Raw genomic sequence first — 26,309 nt, 5'->3', positions numbered from 1 at the left:
CTGATGCTCTGATGCTCATTTGCCAGACAGTAACGTTGAACAGTGGGTGACTCGGGTCACTGATGATCATCTGGGCCTTCACCCTACCCCTCTGGGTGTAGAGAGGTAGTGAATGATGATCATCTGGGCCTTCACCCTACCCCTCTGGGTGTAGAGAGGTAGTGAATGATGATCATCTGGGCCTTCACCCTACCCCTCTGGGTGTAGAGAGGTAGTGAATGATGCAGCCAGTCGGGATGCTCTCAGGCGTGCACCTTGCACCTTGTGTAATCTGTGTAACCCATATAACCCATCCAGCACTTGCGTTTTTTGTTGCCAGCTTGTGGTCCAAAGAAGCTGCTGTATCCATTAGAAATCGCCACTCACCACATCTGAACACCACAAGTTGTTGAGCATGAAGCAGACACCACCTCCCTCCTATTCCCTGACTCTTGTCTGGTCCTACTGGTGAATAGAGTGTCCCTCTGGGGTAGCCGAGTCAGGAACTGAGGGGTTGAGCCGTTTCTGTGAAAACCATTCCAATGTTTTTCCAGCTTTTAAGCCTGAACTATGCTTAAAGTAGTTGTGGGACACGATGCACAAGTTGCTCAACCAACCAAGTATAACTCAGGCGGTATAGTCTTTGATGAAGTAAAATAAGAATGTAGATTTAAATTTGAGCAAAAGCCTTTGAGGATTACTTTTTATCCTATTTATAGAACATTTAAAGATGAATAGGCTTTTCTCTGCAAGAGACGAGATCAAAAGAAAGCCTGTGCCAGGATTTTGTTGTTTCATTCCCGCTGTGCGACTAAAATATCGAGACCTGCACTTTTGTCATTAGGACGTTTCTTCTTTTTTCTAAATTAAATTGTCATCAATAACCATGATTTTATTGCTTTGAATGCTGGCATGATCAGCACACAAGTAATCAAGTCAAACTTGATGTACATCTAAGACAAGTTTAGTGTACTGAAGACAAGCTGAGGCATGTAAAGATTTGTTTTTGCTGGAATCGGAGACTAATTTGGCCTCAGTTGTTGAGGTTACTTGGCTTGGCTGCAGCCTATAGCCCATGAATCGCTAACAGATCACTAGCCTCGCATTCATCACTGACTCTTTGACCCAGATCTACAAGTTCATAACACGTCGCAGGGATATGTGCGCTGGTAGATCTGCGTTCTTCACACATACTGAAAGTCACCAAAACTATTAATCTGTAGTTCTGTTTGACCTGCCCTCCACCCTGCGAAGCCATTAAATGATTAATTTTGTAACTAAGTGAATGCTTGAGGGAATACATTTAGTTCTTGAGTAACTTCTTATTTGCTTGTACCGGTATACAATCTCATTATTTCCACCGGAACAGGCAAACTCAAAGGCATTTTTATCTGGAACTGCAATGAATAGTTCGTGTAATGAGTCGCATCAATTATTTACATTCAACAATTCCACAGGGGGTTATCCATGTCTGAAACTGGTTTATGGAACTCATTTTTCCTGACTTATATCAGAAAGCAGGTTTTCCTTTTATAAGTCTTGCTGTGCTGTCTTTCTTATGTCCAGGGGTGCTCCAGCAGAGAGTGGCAGCCTTGGAGCAGGAGAGGGCAGAATTCATCAAACTCAAGCAACAGCTGGAGGCCGAGTTCAACCAGAAACGGGCTAAATTTAAAGAGCTCTACCTGTCTAAGGAAGGTGAGGATTCCACCTCACTTACTAACCCCCCACCCCTACAGTACACTTGACTGGGATCCTTGTCTGCAGAAGTACTTTGTTCCTGTCATGTTCCTATCATGTCCCGACTGTTTCATTGACAACATAGACTGGCTAAGCCAGTTTTATGTAACTCTCTTAAATTCTGTCAACACACTGCCCTTGTATGGCTTCTCTCCAACCCCGCCACTCCTTCTTTGATTCACTTCCCAATCTTCTTCCCTTTCAACCGCTCCTTACTTCCACCCCTCCTTCCTTGTTCATCCTTATTGTGGTCCCTCCTCCCTCTCGTTTGATTCCGCTTTCCTCCTCTTCTTTCATGACATCTTCCTCCTCCTCCTCATCCTAATCTCCAGAGGAGCTGAAGAGGCAGGGGGCATCCCTGGAGCAGGCCCAGGCTGAGTTGAGCAGTGTCCAGGTCCAGCTGACTCAGACCCAGGCAGACATGGAGAACATCAAGGCCGTGGCCACCGTGTCGGAAAGCACCAAGCAAGAGGCCATTGACCAGGTCCGCAGTCAGTGGCAGGAGGAAGTGGCCTCACTTCAGGCCATTATGAAAGGTAGTCCAGCATCACAAATCCAGCTTGTGCTGCTCCTTACACATAGCTTTGAACCAACTCCCTGGTGATCTATGCTATTTACTCTTTCTATTTCTATGGCATAGCAGTGGCGGTGCCATTTTGTGTTTCCAGTCAATAGAAGCCAATGCATTTTTCCCATAGTTGATATAACGGTAAATATTATGGAAATCTCTATGGGGAAAAATGAATGGGGTCTGGAACGATGGAACCAGAAAATGGCCCCAACTGCTATGGTATGCTATAGGCTGTAAATGTAAATTAATGAATAAAATAATGATTCAACCTTTAATGCAGTTACACAGCTTGAATACCGTTTAAAAAAAATCCTACCTTTCAATATTCTACAGTTTATGGCCCTGGAGAAGCTCGTCTATAATAGTGAATGTAGGTTACTTACTGACTGACTCCTCATTGTTGAAACACACATGAGCAACATCACACCCTCTCCCTGCTCCAAACAGCAGGCGCTGTCCCATTTCCTTGTGCTGCTTTCCAGAGGCTGAAACTCAACACCGAAACACATGCTTCTGCATTATCTCACAGCCAGCGATGAGCAGTCATTTAATATTTTACTAGACGAGTTAATTGAAATCAAATGACTCCTCAAGGAAGAGGACAAAAAGTTTGCAAGCTTTCATAGCAAAAAAACAAACAAAACAAAAACATAGGTCTCTGATATGTGCTTATTTGGTCTGATCCTGCTATTTGTTCCCCCAATGATATCTGTAAAACATTTCAGTTGTCCTTCTTTCCTACTCGCTTGCTTCCATACATCTATACTATTGAACAATTATGTTGTGGCACGTGAGGTCATAAGCTCATCTGGTGGGTTGGGAACGGGAAAGTTGAGAGTCCACACCACAACTGTAACTGTAACCACAATAGTGGTGACAATCGACAGTGGTGACAAACAATATTGTTGGGTTCACTTTCAGTGCAATTTCATGAAGCAAAATTGTTAGTTATAATTCTTAGTGTGGATGGCTGTTTGCCTACAAAACAGCCAAAAAACTAACCCATTTAGACCTGAGAACTGATTCTACAAATGTCTTCTAAATCATGACAGTTTTCTGAAAATCCTATGTTTCCATATCAGTGGTGCACTGGTGTCAAGGACCCCCAGAATTATATTGGCCTCAGACCCCCATCTGAAAATATGTTGTTCCAGGGACCCCCCCCAGAAGCAAAAGTTTTAGTTAAAACAAAAGCGTTCACTGGGAAAGAATATATATTCAAAGATTTGCGCCACATTTTCACGATTCTTAAAACACCAAAAGGGGTTCCCGTCCAAAATGGGTTGTTAAACTGCCTGCGTGTGGTCTCTCTGTCCCTCCCGTTCACCAGACACAGTGTGTGAGTACGAGGTGCAGTTCCACCAGCGCTTGGAGCAGGAGCGAGCCCAGTGGAACCAGTACCGCGAGGCCGTGGAGAGGGAAATGGGCGAGCTGAGACGTCGACTCACCGAGGGCCAGGAGGAGGAGAACCTGGAGGACGAGATGAAGAAAGTGAGCTTTAAGTTGTTTTTAAGGGAGACCACTGGGGCTTTTTCACATTTTGGTTCCACCAAAAACATTCATCGTTGATGTATGGTTATATAAGACAAAAAGCTAAAAAGACAAACATTGCACTGCTTTAGACAGACAAGTAGAAGTACATCACTCACTCTTGCATACTCCTATACTCTTCACACAATAGCGCACCCTCTGTATTTTAATTTATTTATTGAATGCTTGAACAATGGCTTCTATTTCTATTTAACTTTCTAGTAAGAGGAAGGCTGTAGTTTCTATTAGTTGGAACCCCCATCAATGATGTCATTGGTAGGCAGGTGTCTATAGCCCACCAATGACACTAGATGGAGTAGATGGAGATTTTGCCATCTTATAATGAGCATTATTGATGAGTGATGACCAATTATTAGAAGATAAGGTTGAAAATGGGTTAAGTGCTTCGTATTTAAAACATCATTGCTGGTATCACGACGATGTCAGATCGCCCTGTATAATTCTACAGAAAAGGGTCCCTGTACTATGAACAGAACACCACCTTGTCTTGGACAAAACTGAGAGTTTGAGCATAGCCCAAATGTCAGACCCCATTCTTGTACAGAACGGAGAGAAGAATGGTTTTGTACCACTAACGATGAGCATACACCACAATGATGTAATCTGGTGTAGTAGTAACTCAGATGTCCATTGTGGCTTTGCAATAATCATATGCCCAAAAGGATATTAACCATCTAACAATCCTCAATAGAACTAGAACTGCACTCTGTCGCGTGCCTACTTACAAGTACTGTCGACCGATACGAACGTTCAAATCTCAGTCTCTCTGTAAAACATTGAAATTAAATACTAATGTCGGGTTATAACTGGCTGTCAATGGTGACGTAATTACGATATGTTTCAATATTGGTTGGGTAACGGGTAACGTATGTATGTATACGTGTATGTAAGTTGAAACATATCGTATACGTTGAAAGTACTATACTGTGAGTACTATACTGTGGTCGTCTGGCTTTTTTATTTGCGTATGCTTGGTAGGTATATATACTGATGTCGATGGTGACGTAATTAGGATATGTTTTCAGTGTCGGGTGAATTAAAGGTGATGTCTGTATGTATGTTTGTATGTAATCTGAAACCTATCTTCATTACGTCACCATCAAAAGCCAGTTATAACCCGGCATTGATACATACTGTATCTTACGTCACCATCAATACCTACCAAGCATACTCGTACCAGCACGGCCACAGTACTTGCGCGCTCTGCTTGCTGCAAGTAATAATCACAATGATAACAGCGATTATGTCTGTAGTTTGTGTATACCATTCTATTTTTACAGCATGCGTACCCACTGTAGATTAAAAAAAATGTAAGTGGTCTAGGGTTAAATTAAGAAAATGATCTCTGTAGCAAGCAATTTCCACAAATCAATGCACTTTTTATGACTGACGGATGGAGTTACAGCATCGGTTTCAGCATCGGTCGGACACTTGGCCTAACATTGAACTAGCCAATTGCAGCGCAGTCATCCCCCCCAGGCTATGAAATGGAAGTATATCCTTGGCCTAATGACTAATTAGACAATTAGCAAATACAATAGCCCTCCAGGCTATTGGGTAGTCTATCAGTTGACCACAACAATGGACAGGTCAATTGCAGAGCAATCAGTGGGATCATAAAAGCTTATGCAGTCATAACAATGTCTGAAAACAATCACTATTTCACATCATAGTTCAACACAAAAATATGTAACAGGTCATACACTGCAACAAATTCACATTCATTCCAAAATGTGGAGAAAATAAAAACAAATACTTATTTCCATTGTGGTCTAGCCATATACAATGTTTTGTCTTCATCATGCATGCAGTCAATATAAGTAATTGAGTAATTTGTGCTAGAGCAACAAGCCTTATATAATCCACATACCTTATTTTCATCGTAAATCATGAACCCTGTGGGACAGAAGAGTTGGAACTTGGAACCAGTTGCAAACTCACATCCAGGTTATAGGACTAGAAATGGCAGTGGTGGAAAGTAACTAAGTACAATTTTGAGGTATTTATACTTTGGGGGTGGGGGGGCACAATACTGCCTCATCAAAGTCTTTATGGTGACTTAATACAGTTCAGATACTTGAATGTGTCCTTATATTATCATCATTTTGTTGGTTTAGGTTTTTTTTTTTTTTTCAGTTTAGGCAACTTCACAGAATTACAGGTATACATTTATCTTACAACTGATTTTTTCTTTTCTTTTTTCACAACCTCAGCTGTTACATACTTTCACAGGATATATAAATGATACACTCATACACATAAACAACTTCACATACATTTACAAGTATTCACAAAACAAACAAAGAAACAAAAAAAAACAACAAGGGAATAAAATACAGGTATATAACGAGACAGAAACGACTCTCCAGACCTTCCGGTGGTTTAGGTTTTTGACAATTAATGTGGAGATCTTTTTCCCTCTGACTTCGTCATTCTAATCAATGGGGGACAAACCATCTAACTCCACAAGTTGGAGTTAGGTGTAAGGTGTAAGTTAGGCAGTTTGAGGATACAATTTTAGTTTAGTCAGAAGCGCTTTGGAGATAGCTGGTTTGTGCCCGACAGCAACCATATGGTATTAGTATGTCATTATTTGTATTTCATTCTTAAAGGCCCAGGAGGATGCAGAGAAGCTACGTTCGGTGGTAATGCCATTGGAGCAAGAGATAGCAGCACTGAAAGGCAAGCTGTCCACTGCAGAGGAGAGGGTGAAGGAACTGGAAGCTTCCACGGTTAGTGCACTTTGATGCCAAATTGCCAGAATTGTTATGATATGCAAACTATGTCATTGTGTGGTTAGACCTGAGAAGACTAAAATATCATATAGCGCCAGTGGTGTCATGCTCGTAGAACGCAGTACCATGCCGTGGTACCAGTATTTTTTTGATTTGCACGCGCAGGAACGTAATGCCGGTATATGTGTGTGCACGCTAGAACACGCCCCCGGCCTAGATTCAAGAGAAGACGCACCTAATCAACCTCGCGTCACCAGACTTTCCAAGACGCACCAAGTACCCAGTGGTCTAGGTTTACTGGCGTCCCCCCACCCCCTATTTTCACACCGTGTCAAGTACCGTGCCGAATCAAATGGCTACTACTTTGCATAACAACAGGACAGCTTTAACTGTTTACCTGAGCGCACGTACGGTAAGCATGCACACTTACAGCAGTAGGCTATGGCAGACGGCTCCAGTAGGCTACTGCTGCTGTGATCTGTTCTGCACACAAGAAGAATGCCTCCTCCATCAAAGAACATATTCATTCGTCCAAAGCAACCTTTTTAGTTTAGCTAGTGTGCAGTAAAGATGTTTGTCTGACTATTTTAAGTCTACTTTTGTGTTTGTGTCAAACTATCATACACTATTTAACAATAGGCTTAGCCGCTTAGGCTATATCAGCTGTTTTGTGTGCATGCTGTGATACACACATGTACGCACATGCACGTGACATCATTAAAACGCTGTGGTACCAGTAAAAAAAACACCATGACACCACTGTATAGCACAATATCTCCCCAGTTCCGGTATAAATTTGGTTTCATGCAGGAGTCCCACGTTCAAATCCCGGGTAGTACTTAAAAGTTACAGATGGCACCTTTTAATATATGCCTGTCAATAGAAGCAAATTGAAAACGCATATGGCCTAACGACTTTCATTTATTACCAGTAATTTAATTAAATTTAATTCTCATTGCTCATCCATTATTCATACATACTGTAGCATAGCGAGTTTGCCAAGTTACAATTAGCCTGTACCCTGGCAGATAATGCATTGTGGTCACGGAGCATTGGGGGATCCCACCCATGCAAATTCAATTTTAATGTACTTTATGCAGTGAACTCTTCACTGCGGTTGCAGCTTCTGGCAAATAGTTTGATGGTCTCTCAGCGTTCCTTTTCAGATAAATGGCCAGAGATTGGTTACATCCGAATATTTTCCTTGGCTACAGATTAGAAGATACATTAGTCCAAATATTTTTCTGATGGATTAAAAGGCTACTTGGTGTGCTTGAACGAACAGTGCGGGATATTGGTGGCTCAGCCAGTATGTAAGTTAAAAACAATAAAGCACTCGCACAACTCACACCAATGATGTACCAATGTTTTATTACAGGGTGTCTACTCTGCGTTGTATTCGATTAAAGCTCACTTTGCATTGTGGCAACAGGTTGTGCTACTATTTTATGCTTGTTGACTTTGATCTGTTCAACATGAACACATGCTGGTGTGCACTCCTTTCTTTGTTCTGTAAGTCAACTAGTGTGTAAAGCAGGGTTCCCCAATTCATTTTCAGGGCAAGACCCCATTTGAAAAGGACGCCCAGTTTGACATGCAGAGGCTACTGACCCCCATTACATGCCATTTATATCTTTTTTTAATAATTCTTCCAGGGGCCACAAGGGGGCGCTCGGCCCGCGGGCCGCTAATTGGGGAACCCTGGTGTAAAGCATATCACTAGAGGTGTTCACCTCCCAACTGACCCATCTCAGATTTAGAATAAAGTAACAGCAGGTAATTTCTGTAATGTAGAAAGAACTGCTGCTGCTTATGGTCGTAGTTGTTGCTGTTTACTGCTGTTGTAGCAGTAAACAGTACATTGAACAAGCTTGCAGTGCGGCATGAAGACGGGCTGGGTGCATGTAGATCCGCTATTTTTTTAGATCCACTGTTCTAAATGCTTTAAAACATGTATGTTGCTAATTATATACATAGCTAAAATATAAAATGACACAGATCCTTTCCCGGTTTTAATGGGTTTATGTGAAAGAGTGAAAGTATGTGTGGGGTGAAGGGGGGGGACAAACAATGCCAAACGGTGGACTTGTAAGTGTCTTTTTCTCCCGTGTAGGTGAAGGAGCTCAACCATGTTCTGGAGGCTGAGAAATCATGTCGTACGGACCTGGAGATGTACGTGGCCGTGCTCAACACCCAGAAGTCTGTCTTGCAAGAAGATGCAGAGAAGCTACGGAAAGAGCTCCATGAAGGTCAGTGCTCCATTCTATTTATTCTTTTTGGTTCTTCTGCTTTCAAACCCTCATGGGTTTGATTCCTGGGTCTGGGAGCAATTTTTCTTGCCCACTCCTAGTTATAAAGGTGCTCGCATTAGCCTCATTTCCACTCTCTTTGATTGTCTGTGGTTGTCGTGCTTGTTGGGTCAGTGTGTCACAAGCTGGAGCTGGAACGGCAGCAGCACAACCAGCTGAAACACACGTGGCAGCGAGCCAACGACCAGTTCCTGGAGTCCCAGCGGCTGCTGATGAGAGACATGCAGAGGATAGAGAGTGTCCTGTCATCAGAGCAGCTCCGTCAGGTGGAGGAGAGCAAAAGGAAAGACCAGGTACGAGGGCTGCAACTGTCCATCTTTTACCCAGCGATTATTCCGTTGACTATGAGCAAATAATTGAGAGGCACGCTTTTTTAAATAAAATAAAATAAATTGTATATTAACAAATACTTTTTTAATCTGATTATACACTTAAGCCGTATTGTAAAATGATATACTGCAAACAGTGAAAAGAGACAATCTACAAGTTTACAATGTGCTGTGATGTGGCACTTTGTAGATCTGCTCTCTATATATATATTTTAAATGCACGCCTAGTTGCGAGCGAGTGTGCACACACACACACACACACACACACACACACACACACACACACACACACACACACACACACACACACACACAGTCAGTCTCATATGTAGGATTGTTGTCTTCATGGTCATTCAACTCGTACTGGTAGTATGACATTCTAATTAATAAAGCTCAAAAGAAAAACTCCCTTCAGGGTGTTTTAATATGCATATAAAATACAGCTTTGGAAACATTGCAGGCAATGAAATGATTGTACTTTGAGCTTCCTCATAAAAATACAATACAATTAGCATACATAGCAAATACAAATAGTAGCTATTAATAGAAATAGTAATGAAAAACGAATAAAATCACATTTGTATACTATAAATATAAACCATAAATGTGTGAAGCAGTAATCCTGTACTACTGTATACAATTCTACACAGTGTTTATGTACTGTAGCTATATGAATAAATAGCAATCACGTGCGTACTGTAAGTGGCTGGTACAGCAATGGTGGCACAGTTAATAATACAGAATACTGTGTAGTACACGCACAGTAAGTACTACATAACTAGACACACATTAATGTAACAGGAGTGCATGTCAAATTCCACACCTTAATGCAATGGGAGTGCACATTAAATTCCATATCATAAAATAATGACAAGCTATAAGATAAAAGGTTGTATTTTCAGTTACTCTGTGTACAGAATAATACTGAATATAATGCATGAGCTAAGAAAATACTCAAAGTACAGTATTTCAGTTGAATTCTTCCAAGTCTATCAAAGTAGATAAAGTACAGCAAACGGCCATTGTTGCGAATGTTTTCCTTTACATTTATTTGGGAAAGGAATTCAGATGATTAGCTAATTGCTAGAAATGTGAAGTTTTGAGCCGGGTAACTTTCCTATTGAGGACTATTATGATCAATACTTACTGTGGTTGGTTAGACTTGTGAGTAAGATAATGTAAGGTTTACTACAAAACCATTTTTTTCCCCCATTCTAGGAGGAAGAGGAGAAAGAAAGATTAGAGGCAGAGCACGTGAAGGAATTGGAAGAAGATTCCAGGGGAGATCACACTGAGCCTTTGGATGATTTATTTCTGGGGCTAAGTGTTGAAGAGGTACGGAGGAGGACATGCCATTTCACTACCTTCCTCCAAAGATCTTTGTATGCTTATCGCATCTTACATCATATTATGCTGGACACTGTTTCTTCATTCTCATAAGTAACATTGTTGTCTTCAGAGAAAGCCAAGGTGACACCTTCACTTGTGGCCTCAGGTATTGCATGTGCCTTAATCAATAGCATCAGAATGTAGTATTTCCGCTGGTTATAAGTCAAATATTAATCTTTCAAGAAAGCATGCTGTGAATGTTGTAAACTCAACCATTGCTGGATGTTTTAGCATTTTGCACCTTCCTGATTCATTTTACCCGTATAATTTTAAGTAATGATTAGCACTGGTTTGCAACATAGTGTGATGTCCTCGGACCCCCAAGGGTCCTAGGTTGTTAAGGGGGTCTCCAAATTTCAAATGAACCCTTAAAACTGTTTAGTAGCCATAAACGTCAAGACGTCTAATTGCCTATTAAGTAATGGATGCCACGGGCGTCAAGACGTCTTCCCTTGGGAATTTTATATATATATTTTTTTTTCATCCATATTTAGAAAATTCCTCTAATCTGGTGTACAGGTGATGACATGCACATTACATGCATAATAGAATTACAAATTATTTCTTTCTTTATAATGGGAGAATTGGCACTCAAACACAGTGTAGATCGGAGTCCCAGAGGTACAAATCTTATCAAATGGGGTTCCGTGGCCTAATGCATATGAAATCCGCTGTCCTTGGAATTTCAAATGTTGGGAATCACTGAAGGCCCCTTGTTTCTCTCTCAGGTCCACGCCAACCACAGCGCCCATGGCTCCATGCACTCATTAGACACAGAGGTGGTGGCTGGTGGACCCATGGACCCCTACAAAGACAGCCTGCGGCGGGTTCAGTCCACAGACAGCTTGGGTTCCACCTCCTTGCTGGGGGCCCCACAGGGCCTCGGGGGACACAACTACAAAGCCAAGTCGGCCGGCCACCTTGACGAGTCGGACTTTGGACCCCTTGTGGGGGCAGACTGCGGGGCCTTGGAGGGCTTCGGCAGTGACTCGATGTCGGTTAGCTCCATCAAGCTGACGTCTAGCCACTTCCTGCTCACCAAGGACCAGGAGAAGGCCATAAAGGCGATGACGCCCGAACAGGAGGAGACGGCGTCGCTGCTGTCCAGCATTTCCCACGCACCCGACAACGCATACCTGCCGCCGGGTGGCTACCGGCTGGTCAGCGATAGCGAGTGGAACCTGCTCCAGCAAGAGGTGTTTAAAAGTCGTTTGAACAGTTTCAATATGTATAGGAGGGGTTTATGGTCAATGGCAGTGGCAGTGGCTCAGGAGGTTAGAGCACTAGAGCAGCCATCTGTCTGGGAACTGGAAGGTCCCCTATTAATTTGACACCGCCACCACAGCTTCGAGTCCCTGAGCTAAGACACTGAGCGGTGATACGAACAGGGCGGACAACAGGCCCATTATTTGGGTGGGTCTCGTTTGTATTATATAATCACGGGTGACGTGGCGACGGATTGGTGTATGCATCTGATTATTCACAAGGCAGAGCGTGTGCACGTTGTCACAATTTGACCTGTGCAGGACGCTACAAATACCCATTATTGAAGGTTAATTATAAATTATGGGAAATGGTAGCTCTATTTGTGCAAATAAACGTTATGCTGTACAGTAGTATTTTGTATACCGGGCAGCACATCTAAGAAAAGTGATGAAATATATATATATTTAAGTGCTAATACAATATATTTAGAATTGTAATGGCTTGTCCCTGGATAGGTTAAATCGAAATAGAAAGTGGTTTAATGTCAAACAAAATCTTACATACGGTGGTTTAATTGGTAGAGAGGTTATACTGAGGACACTGATAAAAGAATGACCTGAAGTATTGAATGCATGAAGGGTAATTTTTAAAGCCAGCTGTACAGAATAATAAAATGAAAAGAAAGTTGGCAAGTGATAAAACAAATTCATGCCTTGAGCAGTATTAAAAAAATCAACTTACCTTACCTTAGATTATTTGTTTTCTTTTTTATGATTAATATTTGTTATTTTTCAATATACAGGTATTTGCAATAATAATATACAGTTTTGCAATAATGTAGAAACAAATACCTAAAGCAGAATAAAAGAGAGAAACGGAACACAAAAGTAAACAATAAAAAAACGAAACAAAGAAATATAAAAATAATAAGCGATGGTTATTTAGGCAAATACAAGTACAGATCATATAATAGTCTGCTCAGTTCACAATTGGACAGTGCCTCCAGTGTGCGCCTCCCATTATCCCATTTTAACAGATAGTTGTCTACTTTCTTAAGAAGCTTGAAAGACTGCACTGCTACCTGACCAAGTTGACTAAACCAAACATTCACAGAGGGGGCAGAAGGAGCCCTCCATTCACACATAATACGTTTACGACCCAGCATTAGCGCTGTTTGAGCCCACCCAGCATCATAGGGTGTCAGGTCGTCAAGGGAACTGGGATCACCTAGAATCCACATATTTGGGGAGAATGAGATCTTACATACCAAGAGACGCTCAATGTGATCGCGAATCTCCTCCCAATAATTATTAAATGAAAGGGCAGTCCCACAGCATGTGCATGAGAGTGCCCTCCTCCTCCTGCCACTTCCAGCAGATTATTTGCTTTCTCATGTTCCCGTTTGTTACAGAGCCCAGGCCTACAAAATATCAATGCTATTTCTCCAAAACATACTTAAATATTTGTGTTTTAAGCTAGGTGTATTAACAGAAGCACAGGCCTGTATGAGTCAAACTGATTTGTAACTAATGAAAGGCCACTGTTCAGGTGGTATAAATGTTCTATTGCTGTGTTATATGAAAACTAAATTCTAAAAACGTAATTGCTTGCCGGTGTCGTGATTGGTGAAAATAACCAATCTACAAGCCAGGGATGGGACGATAATCGTTCACAATAATCAGCTTTTGATGAATTCGCTTTTGTTAAGCTGTAAATTCAGTGCCACTTTTCAACTGATTATCGCAATAATATCGTTAAATGCAATTATTGCTTTTTTTTGCCACAATAAACGTGGCGTGTATTTTTCCTATCGTTCCATGATATCCCTGCTACAAGCTCACGTTGTCCCATGATATTCCTACTACAAGCTCATGTTGTCCATTGCAAAGCATTAACCTCAGTGGTCATGTCATGTGACTAGGTGAAGAACGCCGGCAGGAAGCTCGGCCGGCGCTGTGACATGTGCTCCAACTACGAGAAACAGCTGCAGGTCATCCAAGGACAGGAGGCCGACACGCGAGATCAGGTGATTGACTCTACGCCAGCCAGAGTTATATTGGGACTTGTGTTGTTGTACCTTTTAGATTTTTCGAAACATTAACAAATTAGCAGATGTACTAGCTCGCGCTATGAGCTTGCATGTCTGCAGTTTTTGAACAGCCAACGCTAAAGTCTAAAATCACACGGACCCTTTCTGGGTTTGAATGGGTTAAAACTATTTTCTTTTTCGCAGAAGCATTGTAAGTAAGTGGAATGGTTGACATTTTCAGCCTGTTGGGATTTCAGTGACTCAGCTGTTCCACCGTGACCAACTTTGATTGCACTGTAAATTATAATTTGAACCGTAGCCTGTCAAAATGCCCTGTATTGTTTAGAGAAAATGAAATTTTATGCAGTGGTGCAAGAGGTAAACTAGTTAAACGTCTGCATTCAATATCTTAAGGCAAAGTTCAAAAGTACTGCCATAAAAATGTTAAGGCATGGTCTTAAGGCAAGCTGGACTACGTGCCCATTCTAGCCATTCGCTCAGTGGGAAACACTTTTACATTTTATTTTAAAAATGTCTCTCCCAGGTGAAAACACGTGTTTTAAATGTCTCTCCCAGGTGAAAACACTTGTTTTAAAGGTCTCTCCCAGGTGAAAACACTTGTTTTAAATGTCTCTCCTAGGTGAAAACACTTGTTTTAAATGTCTCTCCCAGGTGAAAAAGCTTCAGGTGATGCTGCGTCAGGCCAATGACCAGTTAGAAAGAACGATGGCTGAGAAACAGGAGTTGGAAGACTCTGTGAAGTTGGTCAATGAGGAAACCACTGCCAAGGTCTGGACACACACACACACACACACACACACACACACACACATACATGCGTCACATCACTTTAGCTTGTAGATCAGTTATTTTTGGCAAGTGACACGATTGAGCAATGTTATAACCCTTTATTGCCACAATATAGTCTCATTGCCCAGCTCATTGCAAAATTAGCTTTTCACACAATAGTCTTTTTGTCCTTGCCTGGCAAAACAGATCTGCCACACAGCTAGGTTCATATGTTAAGAATTTGATTCATCCCGATTGTATGACCTATTGGATGGTACATTATTTGAGTGCCTACATTGGCAGCTGATATTTCCAAAGCTACAGGTACCTACTACCTACCTGAATCAGATAAGCAAATTGATCCTTGATTACTTAAATGAAAAGAATGGTATTCTAATCAGACCATTATAAGCCTTATCATTACTGACCCCAGGTCTGCTGGACTGGAATATCTTATTTAGTCAACAGCACAGTACTGTACACTGTACAGTATGTATGTTTGCAGGATTGCAACCATAGCCTCAGACTCAGAGTACTTAATTATGTTAACCCTAATAGTATGTATAGAGTTCCATAATCTAAAATGGATTTAACTTACCGGTAACTCATTTCAAAATTAGTGTGGCTTTGTTCGATGTTAGTTTCTGTCAGTATGAATAATTAATCACTGTTGATGGTTATTGTTTATTTGAAGTAAAATGACTGAATTACAGTACAATAAGTAAGACAAGGTTGTGATTGTGAATTAATTAATTAAAGTATAAATGTTCAACAAGCCTCTGCCTAACCCAACATTCATCAGACAAGTACTAAATCGCAGCATAACTTGATGCTTTATAGAAAACCACAGCTATGCCACAAGGAATGTTCCACCTCTGTCAAGTTATCAGTTAATAAACTGATAACTTGACATGTGTTGGCTACTTGATTCATATGTGGAGAGCTTTCTGTTATTGTGTTTTTGAGATGATTGTTTCTGTGATGTTTCCTAGGTATCTGCCCTCATGCAGAGAGTCCAGGAGTCAGAGACACTGCTCAGCACACTGCAACAGGCTTTCAGTCAAGCTAAGAGACACACGCAAGAACAAATGGTGAGCAGTCCCACATTACCTAGTCACTCCCAGCAGGCTCTTGTCTGCCTGTGTCTCTGTCCACATCTCCACCATGGACTTATAAAGGATAGAAAGCGGACCGGGAGCGACAGCCTTACTATTCATTTCAATGGAAGTTGCTCAGTGGAGCTTTGAACGCTCGACCTCCGCATTTGCCAACCAACTTTTGGTTGGCAAATTGCGGAAGTGCTAACAAGCGCTCAATGTTAAACCCCAGCTGTGCAGGGTTTCGCACGGGCTGCATGCAGTTCCATTTTTGACCACTACGTCTCGGCGGCTTCAACATTGACCTGCCGCTCTGGGGGCTTGATCTCCACCAGAACAAAACAAATCTCGCTCAAAATAATGTGATCTGACAAAACATTTGGATGTTCCTCCAACTGTATATATATTCAAAATAGTTTGTTACAAACTCGCAACATGTTGTAGATTGTCTATTTTCACTATTATTGAAAAGTGGTTCATTCATAATGTATACGTTTGGGTCACAGTAGACACCAAATTTGTCTTCTGGGTATCTCGAGCTGACAAAGTTTGGGTACTCCCAGTCAGTTCAATTGCATGTTGGCCTCCCCAAAAAGCGTTTAATTTCCCTCTGTGAATTCCTGTCCAGTTGGTATAGCCTGGCTGGTTTCATTGTCCATGAATTATAAAAGGGGGCAGCAAACCGTGACACATGACTGGACTCTGTTGCTCGTCACGCTAGGCGGTGCTGTTGCGGTCCAGGGAGCAGGTAGCGGACGAGCTGAGCCGCTTACAGAGGGACAACGACAGCCTGCAGGGCAAACACAGACTGCACACAGAACTCCAACAGCAGGAGGACTTCCACATGCCCGCTAGCACACAAGTAGGTCAACTGCTCTACTGACTCTGTGTCACACGTTTTAGATTGTTGTCACGGTGTTCTCGTTAGAGTTGACGCGTCGCCTTTCATTCCGCTAATAATCAATTTGTTTAACCCGTTTAAGACCTGAGGCCAGATATACAAGTTTGCATCTCTGCTATTTTCGAACGCTAAAATCTGAAATGACACGGTTGCTTTCGCGGTTTTAATTGGTTAATATAATAGCGAACAATCCATCTTTTATCACCAATTTTCAGTAGAAAACTAGAAATACAACATTTTGTGACAGCCCAGTTCAGCGAAAACAAAACGTGTGCACTGTCCCGCCAGGACCTCCACGTGTTGGTGGTGCAGCTTCGAGAGGACGTGGTGGCGGTTCGGACGGCCGCAGACCACCTCGAGGAGAAGCTGAAGGCAGAGATCCTGTTCCTGAAGGAGCAGCTCCAGGCAGAGCAGTGTCTGAAGGAGAACCTGGAGGACACCCTGCAGTTGGAGATAGAAGGCTGTAAGGAGGAGATAGGTGAGTTGTCTGTCCAGACTCCACCACCATCTGTGTACTCACTCCACTGAAACTATGAGTCATCCCAGAGGGTTCCAGGATGTAGACCAGTGTGTTATGTTGTACTTGTTGTGTTGCTGTTCAGTTATGTTTTACTTGTTGCCCAAATTCTATTTTGATTATCCATTTCCAGCATTAATTCATAGTACAAGAACATCTTCCTGAATCTTATTGTTCAAGCCTCAAGGTGGCCAGAACAGTTCTCTGCTTCCTGAACAGTTCACATCTGTGTTCAACAGAGTGACATTGCCTTTATTTTCACCCTTTCTGGATATAGTTCCTTTTTTTCTTATTCATATCCATGTTTCTATTCTTCTTTCTTCTCCATTGATAACTGTTGTTCAGACATCTTGGAAGGTATGTTCACTGTGTGTATGATAATAGCTGTCAGACCCTACTAATCGTATGAGGCCTAAAAATGCTTAGATCACTCCTCAAATGCCGTCTTTTCCTATACATGAGGCAGTAGCAGCGTTTCACTAGGTAGATATTTTTAGACAATTTTGCAGCATCATTGCCCAATTAAGCACTACTTCAGAACAGGCCATGGTGTGTCACATCTAAGGGCCGTTAGTCATTATATCGTATCGTTGCTGTAGGCAGAAACCTTTTATCTCTATATTTTAAAAATGTTTATTTTTTTCTCCTTTTTTTAATGAATGCCCTACTTTGTAATACAATCCTGAAAAAAATAAAAAGTTTCCACCCGACAGAAACCATATCACATCTAAGGGGTGTTGGTCGGCCTGAAGGTTTAAAGACCATCCTAGATGGTATTTTGAGACTGTTAAATTATAAACCTTCCAATATCCAGACTGTTACTGTCACTGATTTCGGTCCACATACAAAGTAAAACAAATTTGCATTGCTGAATCAAGTTTTCTGTCACAGCAAATGTTTTCAGGAAAATATTTTAGTGTACTGTTTAGCTTTGGAAAGAGATAGTTTGAAGTGTGTGGCAGCCATGTTTGTTTACGTTCAACATGCATCACGTCCATCTAATATTCTAATGTCTAGCGTAATGACCCTTAGTTCTGTGTGGAAGATTGATTGACGGGTGCATCATTGGTTGATTATTACCCGATGATGGTTATTTTAGTTTGACAGGAAGTAATCAACTTTTGATATAGAAATACACAAAAATAGTTTTTTTTTCCTTTTTCAACATAATGTATTAATTATTTACCGGGTATGTCCCCATTATGACTGTGGATGATTGTAATGCTTTAAAACTCAGCTCTCTTTCAAATTTAATTTACCACTCATTTGATTCTGTTTGAAGATGTAAACCACATATTTTATTCATTTACCATTTGTGCATTCAATACTTCAGTTCATTCATCGATCAGTGTCCTCAGTATAACTGCTCTCTACCAATTAAACCACCGTCAATGTATCTGCACCTTTTAATGAGGACTTAACAGAGATATTGCTCTATCATCTCCTCCATACTTAACCCCCCACAAAGATCAGAGTTGATCTTAAATTCTGTTGTGGATTTCACCTTATTGTCACTACAGTTAGTAATAGTATCCTAACAGTTTTCCGTAGCCACGGAATTACCTAGAACTAGTAGATATTAGGCTTCGATATAGCTCATAGCTACATCTTGTGGTTATTATACCACCTCTATCGTATTGCGTGATTTGACCAACCCTTTTGATAGTTTGAAACTTTACTCAAAGCTGCTTGTGTGTGTGTGTGTGTGTGTGTGTGTGTGGTGTCACAGGATTTTGCACCCTATAGCTCCAAGTGCTTTGGCACAGTACTGTCTATGTTGCTTAGTGTGAACGTAGTTCTGGCTTGGCGACGGCGTATGTTTGAATTTCTACTTTATTAACACTCGATGGCTCAGTCTGTTTTAGTCTTAATAGCTTTTTGGGGTTTGACATGTAGATTGTCTTCCCCGTCTCTTATGTTTATATTCTTCCATCTGTCTAGTCACTCTAGTGTCTATCTTTCTCCTTCTCCCCCTCACTCACAGAATCACACCCTATTGATATGAGCAAAGCAGCTTCTTTCTGCCCACTTAACCCCTTCTACCCCCCCCCCCCCCCCCCCGCACCCATATGGCACAGTTTTGATACGTTGTTCGTAAATCAACACAGTTTTCACAGGAGCCTGCAGTGCATGAATAGAGCATGTGTGTGTGAGTGGTAACCAGTTGTCATGATGCTTATTCCTACAGCGTCGTTCTCCAGTCTGAAGACAGAATTACAACGAGTAAAGACAGAGAAGGAACAGGTATTTACTCTTCATTTATATTACGTAGGGTAATATGATATTACACTGCATTACCTCGCACAACGACTCCATCTCACAGTTCTTTACTTTTTTATTTATTCAAGCTTTAAATTCTTTAGGAGGCATCAGAGAAATATGTTTTTCCACTTTTAAATATTTTGCCTCAGCTAATACACAATGCAAATACAATACAAACTTAGTGTAAATTTAGTGTACAAAATGTAACCAAATTGGACCCCTATGAGTTAATTTGGTTCCATTTCTACACTCGGCATTATAGGCCATTTTGCTATGAATACAGGTGTACCTTGAGAGCTTCTGACTCTGGTTTGCCGTGGGCACATAATGTTTCAAAGTCAGCGGTGTAGACTAGAGAATGGGGCTTAAAACCGGCATGGGACATGTTTTGAGTAGTCTCTGCCGTAGAGAAGATGAAAAGCCTGTGGTGGAGGTTTAGAAGCCTCATTGCACACCGTCTGGGGGACAAAGTGACTTTGTGACTCAAACTGGATACAGGAGCTGTGCAAAATTGCAAATCAACTCATTCGTCTACAACACGGAATGGTCCCACGTTGTCATGATGATGATCGATATGACATGCTGTTGTGGTACAACAAAGTATATTATAGGGCGTAAGTGGTTAAGAAAATGTCCACCCACTCTGTTGTTTTGTTACAAATGAAATGGAAGCATGCGCGTTCTAAGCTTTGATGGTGTTTTGCTTTCCAGTTGGAGACCAGCCTGGCAGAGAGGAGTGTAGCACTGAACAGTCTGGAGGCTGGCAGGACGAGTCTGGATAAACGGCTCAGGGATCTCACCACTACCAAGGTCAGCGCTTGTACACGTAGCTACGACCATAATATGTCTCTATCGCGTCACATTTTCTATACATGTAGTCTTGGGGCCCGCATGCGCTTTGTTTTATGGAAAAAGAAAAATCCTGGGCGAGCCCAGCAGGAAAAGTCGCGCACCGATAACGGTGCAGAGGGGCGTCGCAACAAATTTGGTGACGTCTGTGTTCTCCACTGCGTTCTACTGGGGAGTGGAGGAGGAGGCGTGCAGGGGGAGAGCTTAAAATATGTTCTAGGTTGTAGAGTTTGAATGCAATTCAACTGCGTACAGCCAGGTTTCATATTGCATTATTAACTCAAATCAGACTTTTTTTTCTTTATGCCTGTTGAAGGTTATATATCATTACTGTATCTACTTAGAACTGGAGAGATTGATTTCAACACACACGTGCGTGCGTGTGCGTGTGTCCTTCCGTTCGTCCGTGTCTGTCTCTTTTATTAGGTCATCTCTTTCACAAGGGAGCCCTGGCCAAGAAAGCAATGAAGCAGGGATTTAAACACAACATACAATAAAACACAGAAAAAATACAAACGACAATAATACTAACTCAAGTAAAACGGCATCAGACCTCAGTTTTCTAAGTCTGTACTGAACTTTTAAAATCCCCCAAAGGGATGAAATGCTCCAGTTTAATGTCCTTCTGGAGCCGACTCCAAAAACTAAACTAAAAGCCATCCTCCCAAATTCCGTTTGTGTGTGTTCATGTTCATGTTCATGTTGCTTGTCTCTCCATCTGTGTGCCTGGACCCAGAGTGCGCTCGAGAGCCAAGCGTTGGAGGAGAAGGACAAAGCCCAGCGGCTGCAGACAGAGTTAGACGTCAGTGAACAGGTGCAGAAGGACTTTGTCAAGCTTTCTCAGACTCTGCAGGTAAGCACTAAGCAGGTCTTTGGCCATAAACTAAAACAGTGGTTCTAATAATAAATCATTAAGGCAATACAGGGCCAGGCAGTCATGTCTCATGACTCATCATCAATCAAAACAATCAATTACAAAATACAATACACAAAACAATCACAGTAAATCACAAAGAGTTAAAGAAACCAGTTGAAACATTACTAATCCCACAACAAACCACAAACCACTGGAAGTTGAAAGTTATTCATTATAAAAAACAGTTAACAATACCAATTCCTCATTTAACCCCTTCTGGAATTCTGTATTAGGAAACGAATCTCTTTGTAAAAGTATCCAGTCTCTATGTATGAACTCTTTTCCAGGGGTTCACAATCTCTATGCCCTAAAAAATACATACTGTACCTCATGTATGCACAGAGTTTCCCAAATATTAAAATACATACCTCTTTTATGCACAGAGTTTCCCAAATATTAAAATACATACCTCATGAATGCACAGTTTCCCAAATATTTTGAACTGAAACAGTCCCTGAACATCCGTCAGATGCATTTCCCCTGTATAGGATATTTTTCCGACCAATCACAACACTTGTTTCATTCACGGAGAATGTAAACTGATTTGTAAAGCATCAACGTGATGCGGTACCTCCGCCAAAATCCCGCAACTTCCGCCCCAAAAAATGATAGCGTCTACACAGTGTAGGTCTTGCCCAACGTGAATCTCTATTAGCTTGGATTCCCCTTCGATGATGTCACTGGTAGGCAGGTTTCTGAACTGTCCAAAGCCCTCCTCTGAGACACAGACAGAGTGTGCAAAAATGGTACCATATTAAAATGAGGATTAGGCATTAGTGAGGACCAATGATATGAAAATCGGTTGAAAATGGCTGAAGTTGTCCTTTATGCTTACCAGGCATGTTTTGTATTTTTTACAGGCCCAATATATCCAGTTAAAACAATTAAGTTACTATTTGCTGCTCTCTAGTGGTCAGAAATTGCTCTGTGTACTGTATACATGTGTCTGTTCTGCTTAATTTTCCCATAGATTTGTTTGATTGGTCGTTTTTAGGAAATGGGGGGAACAAATGTGTGTCCGTGGATCCAGGGTAGTTCAAAATTTGTATCCCACGATCTTTGTAATCAACTTTTTCACACGGTGCCAATGCCTAAGCTGTAACCTGGGGAGGGCCCTGAACTGAGCTCATGCTTCCTTCAATGCATGAGGAGTGAGCAGGCCGCTTCTTGTCACCTGACAGGGGGAGATTCCCCGGCAGGACGTAGCCATAGCATGTGGAAGGAACACGTTATTTCAACCAGTTCCTCCTTTACCCTAGATCATGCGCCCCAGTTGACAAAGGGGAGGCAGTATAGAGACCAGGTTATTACTGCATGTATTTTATGAGGTTATCTACTCTAGGGCAGTGGTTCCCAAACTCTTTTAGGTCAAGGACCCCCAAATTGATTTATTAGCCTGTGGACCCCCATTTGAAAAGATATTAAAAATTAAAATGTTAAAGCCATTAAATGAGGGTCCATAATAATAATATTAAACATCATTTTTATGGCTCTACCGCTCTAGCAGTCATTCTCAACCCGTTTAATTTCAAGGACACCCAGTTTGACATGCATTAGTCTACGGACCCCCATTTAATGGCATTTATATCTCTGGGACCTCCAATTTATATTGTAAAATCAATGTTAATTTAACTCTTGAGTGTGTACACTCTCAGAGTTACAGACCCAAAAGGGTCCATTTGGTTCCAAACTATCATTTACAGTAACTGGGGAGCCCCTGGAACTTCCTCAAGGACCCCTAGGGGTCCCCGGACCCCACTTTGGGAACCCATGTCATAAGCATCTCAATAGTGTGTGCCAAAGTGTGCATGCTCTATGCAAACATTATGCAAACCATGCCCCCATCGTTGTGATTTTTACATGATTTGACAGCAAGGCAGGTGTGCCAACAACTGCAGCCTTGAGGGCTTGTGAGGCGTGCCTGAGCGAGCCGCCAGCGGCCTCATGAGTTGGCAAACTGTGGTGGACAGAATGTGATCCGTCACCCTCTTCACATTTGCACGATAGTACTTGACAATGATTGTGCACTAATGTTAGCGGACAGCCACCTACATAATGTAAACAGACTGGCTGCAAGTGGGTGCACGTCACTTCCACCCAGCCAAAGGGAGGACAACATAGCCAATAAAAGGATTGGCGTAGTTCCCGCTGGTCAAGTGGTCCAGGCGCATGCCACATATAGGCTGACAGCGTGTCGCGTATTTGAGTCCCGTTCATGGCGACTTTTGCTGCATGTCTCTCCCCTTCTCTTTCTCTCTCTCTTTCCTGTCCATCTTCACTTGATACTATCAATAAAAAGGCAGAAAAGCAAAAAAAAAATGCTTGTAGATCTGCCGTTTTCTGTATTTTTTTAACATTTTGAAAATATTAGTAGTTTAGACTCGATAGTTTAGAGTACTATCTTTTACAAGATAAGCTCCCAAGAATTCTAGTTATGTTTAAAATGTTGGACAACCTCCACCGGACATAGCCCCCCTGTGATCTTTAAACAAAATTAAACTGAAATTTAAAAAGTCCAAACAAAATAAAAAACGAATTAAAAATAACCTTTCTGTCCATCCGCGCCTCCAGGTACAGTTGGAGCGAATTAGACAGGCGGAGTCCTTGGACCGGATAAAAATCATCCTCAACGACACCAACTTGACTGACATCAATCAGCTCCCGGACACATGATGCCGCTAGACGGAGAACTGCAGCGTAAAGCCCTGCTTCCCCTTCATCCTTCGTCACTGGTCCCAGTAACCTTCTCTGCCTCCCCGCCCTCCCCCATAACCACTGTGGAAGGACGTGTCTGGAGGGGAAAAGGACAAGTCACGATTTTGAGGAGAACAAGGCCTTTTTCTGTACATTTAAGACTCTTGGAGACACCACGGATAGAATAATGAAGAACACTATTACTACTACAACTACTACTACTACTACTATGACAAATTGTAAATAACTAAGATAACTGTCTGCGACAGAAGGAGTGGAAGCATTGCCTTCCTGTGTCTGTCTCTGTCCCTTGTTTCTACTGTAGATATGACTGTATCTGTATTAGCTCAACCAAAAAAAAAAAGTTTGTCGTCTTCTAAAAAAGCACTTTTCATCTGCCTCCCTCTCTTCCCAGGTAAACAAACATTTTAATGCATACTTGTATGCATACATGCACACGACTTCCTCCACCGGTGGTACTGTATATGTTTCAGTTCTGATGGCAGATCTTAATCTTGTCCCCTTGTCGGGGTGTGGTGGGGGTTATTTGCTTCATACTTTTTCTAACTCAAGTTTGTTCATTTCATCCTGTGGCAAAGCAATGGCAAAATGAAGGAAATTCGTGGGAAAGATTTGCACATAACTCTCCCAGGAAATAGTGGAACGTTGTGTGCATTGTCCATTTCTAAACGATCTGTGTTACTGTGTCCTGCGTTTCATCCTTGCTCTATAGCTACTGGACTAGGAACCTTTTTGAAAACTGAAGAAACATTAGCTAATGTTTTAGGGTTTTTCTTTTTCTTCCTCCTCCTGTTTTCATGAACTTTTTGACTTGTCAATGAACTAATTGGAACTCTCAACCGGCACGGTATCACTCAAACTAAAGACATTGTTTACTGAGGTCAGGGCAATGTCATGGCATATGTAAATCCTGATGTATACTTGTTTTGGTTGTGCCTGTTTATTATGCACAACCAATAGCCGATCTGCAATCTCACAATGTGTTACAGCATGACGTGTTGTAAGCTTGTAGATCTGTCATTTTTGGTGCCTGACAGCAACATGCAACTAAGTATAAATCAGGTTTAAGACAGTGTAATCCAACCAACCTTGGACAGCCTAAATAATCAGGCTGTCTTTTTGTAATCATACTGCTTAGTTTATGATGGTAGCTTATTAATTCCAACACTGACGTCACGTGACACTGACTCCCATGGCTGTTCTCTGCTTCAATAAAGCAAAAGGTTTCTTAAACTCTAATGCGGACAGCTGGCTCAAACTTGTCTGATATTTAGAGCTCTTACTTAAAACATATTTTGCTACTTGCTTTGAGAACATCTTAGAAATCCCAAGGCAGGAATATATCCATCTTGTACGTTTGGCACTCAGTGGGAAGACCCATTTAAAGGAGGAATCATTCCAGAAATTAATACAGCCATGTGACTGAATACTGAAGATGCTCACTTATACAAAAGAAAAGAAAGCTCTATGTGTGATTCTACTGAAAATAAAATTAACTAGTGATTGTAATAAAATCATATTGTTGGGAGAAACATAAGACAGTTGTCACTTCAATGAGGACTGATTGTTCCGTAGGTGCATTATTTACTTTTTCTTAGTGAATGATTAAAGCAAACCAATTTAACATTAGGGTGTCCAAGTTGTCAAATGCAAGAATAATCATGTATACACCGTTTTACTAAACTATAATACTTGCAAAACATCTACGTGGTCTGTAAGGGCAGCAGGCTATTCGAAATTAAGTACACAGAAAAAATGAAGGATCTCGTGGGCAGTGGTGTGGGCACTCATTCCAGTTCTGCCACTAATGTGGCAGAACCAATGTTCCTTCTTTGTGTGATATTTTCAGTGGTAAAAAAAGTACTCATTATTTACGTAAGTAAAAGTATCAATCCTGGCGATGTAGAAATACTCAGAAATTAATAATGTACTTGAGTAAAAGTACAAAAGTATTGGCAGTGGCACCGAAATGTATAGAGGACCAAAAGTAAAAGCACTCGTGCAGAATGTCCCATTTAAAGTTTTAAAATGTATACAATGTAAGGCCGATTCTAAAAACGCCTTCTAAAACCTATCCCAGGTTTTCTGAAAACCTTCAAATTTGTGCTATCCATCCTGGCACTCCCTCGTGGCGCGAATGGTATGTATACAACCTTTTAACATTTGTTAACTTCGAGCTTGTCAATGCGTCGAGTTGGTGGTAGTTGTTTCCTGGAGTGTCTTTAAATTTAGTATGTTTAATCATAGGGCCCCATACCAGGTCAGATTTTCCCGGTGATCCCTTCAAATTGAATAGAGGGTATGCGTGTGACATCATCATACCCGGAAGTTATGCTGTAACGCATACTGAGTGGCAAAAAACTACTTTCTGGCCTTGACAGCTCATACATCCAAACAGAAAATTCCTATTTGATTGCATTAAATAACT

General features: G+C 41.5%; 1 protein-coding gene across 1 annotated transcript in view; it reads left to right on the top strand.

Annotated features, from left to right (window-relative positions):
* rabep1 (rabaptin, RAB GTPase binding effector protein 1) overlaps window positions 1-25,402 on the top strand; it is a 28,769-nt gene extending 3,367 nt beyond the window's left edge. Inside the window, exons 2-18 of the mRNA XM_080779583.1 lie at window positions 1,546-1,674; window positions 2,049-2,252; window positions 3,618-3,778; window positions 6,451-6,570; window positions 8,687-8,822; window positions 8,997-9,175; window positions 10,430-10,546; window positions 11,329-11,796; window positions 13,728-13,832; window positions 14,508-14,624; window positions 15,617-15,715; window positions 16,443-16,583; window positions 16,911-17,100; window positions 19,328-19,383; window positions 20,113-20,211; window positions 20,987-21,103; window positions 23,738-25,402. Of these exons, the coding sequence (XP_080635709.1) occupies window positions 1,546-1,674; window positions 2,049-2,252; window positions 3,618-3,778; window positions 6,451-6,570; window positions 8,687-8,822; window positions 8,997-9,175; window positions 10,430-10,546; window positions 11,329-11,796; window positions 13,728-13,832; window positions 14,508-14,624; window positions 15,617-15,715; window positions 16,443-16,583; window positions 16,911-17,100; window positions 19,328-19,383; window positions 20,113-20,211; window positions 20,987-21,103; window positions 23,738-23,839 (2,540 nt within the window). The 3' untranslated portion in view covers window positions 23,840-25,402. The remainder of the gene's footprint in view (window positions 1-1,545; window positions 1,675-2,048; window positions 2,253-3,617; window positions 3,779-6,450; window positions 6,571-8,686; window positions 8,823-8,996; window positions 9,176-10,429; window positions 10,547-11,328; window positions 11,797-13,727; window positions 13,833-14,507; window positions 14,625-15,616; window positions 15,716-16,442; window positions 16,584-16,910; window positions 17,101-19,327; window positions 19,384-20,112; window positions 20,212-20,986; window positions 21,104-23,737) is intronic.
* Window positions 25,403-26,309: the final 907 nt, after the last annotated feature.

Source organism: Protomyctophum bolini (assembly GCF_963924005.1).
Source record: "Protomyctophum bolini genome assembly, chromosome: 13".
NCBI lineage: Eukaryota > Metazoa > Chordata > Actinopteri > Myctophiformes > Myctophidae > Protomyctophum > Protomyctophum bolini.
This window is presented reverse-complemented; position numbering and strand designations above follow the sequence as displayed.